This window comes from Gavialis gangeticus, unplaced genomic scaffold (assembly GCF_001723915.1).
Source record: "Gavialis gangeticus isolate Ggan-Ray unplaced genomic scaffold, GavGan_comp1, whole genome shotgun sequence".
Taxonomy (NCBI): Eukaryota; Metazoa; Chordata; order Crocodylia; family Gavialidae; genus Gavialis; species Gavialis gangeticus.
The window spans coordinates 7,431,219-7,433,069 of NW_017728973.1; the positions used below are offsets into that span (position 1 = coordinate 7,431,219).

At 53.0% G+C, this 1,851-nt stretch overlaps 1 protein-coding gene across 4 annotated transcripts in view; it reads right to left on the reverse strand.

Moving 5' to 3' along the window:
* Positions 1–1,851, reverse strand: part of ARHGAP23 (Rho GTPase activating protein 23) — a 114,395-nt gene that overhangs the window by 43,816 nt on the left and 68,728 nt on the right. For all 4 annotated transcript variants that reach the window (XM_019507751.1, XM_019507758.1, XM_019507743.1 and 1 more), the window contains 2 exons: positions 1,334–1,445; positions 401–458 (listed from right to left, as the gene is read on the reverse strand). In XM_019507751.1, the coding sequence (XP_019363296.1) occupies positions 401–458; positions 1,334–1,445 (170 nt within the window). The remainder of the gene's footprint in view (positions 1–400; positions 459–1,333; positions 1,446–1,851) is intronic.

The window sequence follows — 1,851 nt, forward strand, 5'->3', positions numbered from 1 at the left end:
CCCCTGTTGAGCCAGTGCCAGCCTTTGCCCACCTACATCACACTGCTCACCCTGGGCTGCGTGGGTGCACTGTACCCAACCCATGGCATTTGCTGACTGGGACAAACAGCTCTCCATGAAACACCTGATCACCAGGACTGCCATGATGCTGCAGGAGGCATTACAGAGTAGTGTGATAGCCTCAAAAGGCAGCAAGGAGCGTAGTACAATGGCCGAGGGGAGCAGACAGGATGCTCACCCAATGACATGGCGGGGTTCCTTCTCCTGCACTGGGGCACCAATGCCCAGCTGGAGGCTGGGTGAAAGCCCATCCCTGGAGGACTTCATTCCAGCAACACACATAATGGAAGAACATCTCTCAACTCCCCACCAAACACCAGTCTTCAGAGTTAGCACCTACCCCATCAGTGAAGAAACTCCTTAGCATGCGGAGGCTGGGCACCCGGCTTGGCATCCTCCTGGAAGGAAAGCAGACACCAGTGAGCATGTGGCAGGAGGCGCACAGGTGGGAGGGGAGAAAAGTGTTCCCCAAAATGAGGGTCTGTCATCCCTTTGCCCTCAGCCCTGACTCCTCTTGGGATTTGGGCAGCTACAGAAGCAAGTGGCTGTGGTCATGACCAGTGTGAGGGACTCAGGACACTTAGCTTCTACCCCAAGTTTTGTGCTGGGACTATCAAAGGAAGACACAGCCAGTATATGGAGCTCTATGGATGCAGCTCTGCCTGATGGCTGTGTATCTGTAAGCAGCTCTGCTTTTGCCCCAGAGAGGGAATAAAGCATCCCCACAGTTGGCATTACAGCAAGGGGCTGGTTTGCATGGTTCTTTTGCAAAGCCCCTTGCATCAGCTTAGATTTAGATGCTCAACATGGCCTGCAGGAAGGATGCCATTTGGGAGGTCCCAGCTCTGCTGCTGGTTCTCTGTGAGGCCTCCAGCGAATCACTGCAGACTGATCTTTCCAAAGTGACCTGCCACCTCCATCAAGCCATGAGGGCAAACTCCAGTGTGGGTCACAGCATAAAGGATTCTGGGATATGGAGTGGCAATACTTCTATCAAGTACAGTATTTAGCCTCACACCTTGGTAGATTAGCCTGGCTCTCCATCTCCCTCCTTGCTGTAAAGGACCATGTTACTGACCCATCAAACCAACCACTAGCCAAGAGCCGGGGCTGCAGGAAGAACTAAGCGCTCTTGCTCCCATAATGCACAGCTGCTGGACAAGGGTTGACACCCTGATGCTTGCAAAGTACGAGGACAGGGCAGAAATGTCCCTGTGAGGGGTCAGAGCTGTTTGCTTGCTAGCCTCCCCAGCTGGTGAGGGGCAAGCCTTACCTTAGGATCTTCCCCTCATCGCGAAATGTGTTGAGACCATCGTCGCATGACTTAGAGCGCTCTGTTGTGATGGCCAGGAGGTAGGAGGAGCGGCGGCTGGCTTTGATGCTACCTGGGATGAAACAAAAGAGAAAAGGGCACTCATTACAGAGAGATGCAGTTCTCCCCCAAGAAGGGGAGAGAGACAGAAAGAGAAACTCTCGCTAGCCGGTCTGGGCTTTACTACCACCAAAAATGGGTTAGCTCAGGAGGTAGTACTGAGGGCTGGGGAACTGGACACCTCAGTTCCTTACCCATCTCTGGGAGAAAAAGTGATCTGAGTGGAAATCAGGGGCCCTGTGTTCCTGTTCTGGGCTCTGCTGGCATTTTGCTAAATGACTTTAAGCAAGCTGGAGAGAGCCCAAAGCAGAGCAGCGAGGATGATAAGAGGGTTAGAAAGGAAATGCTGAAGAATCCGGGTTTGTTTAGTCTGCACAGAAAAAGAATCAGGAAGGAGGGAATGCAGGGGAGAGTGTGGG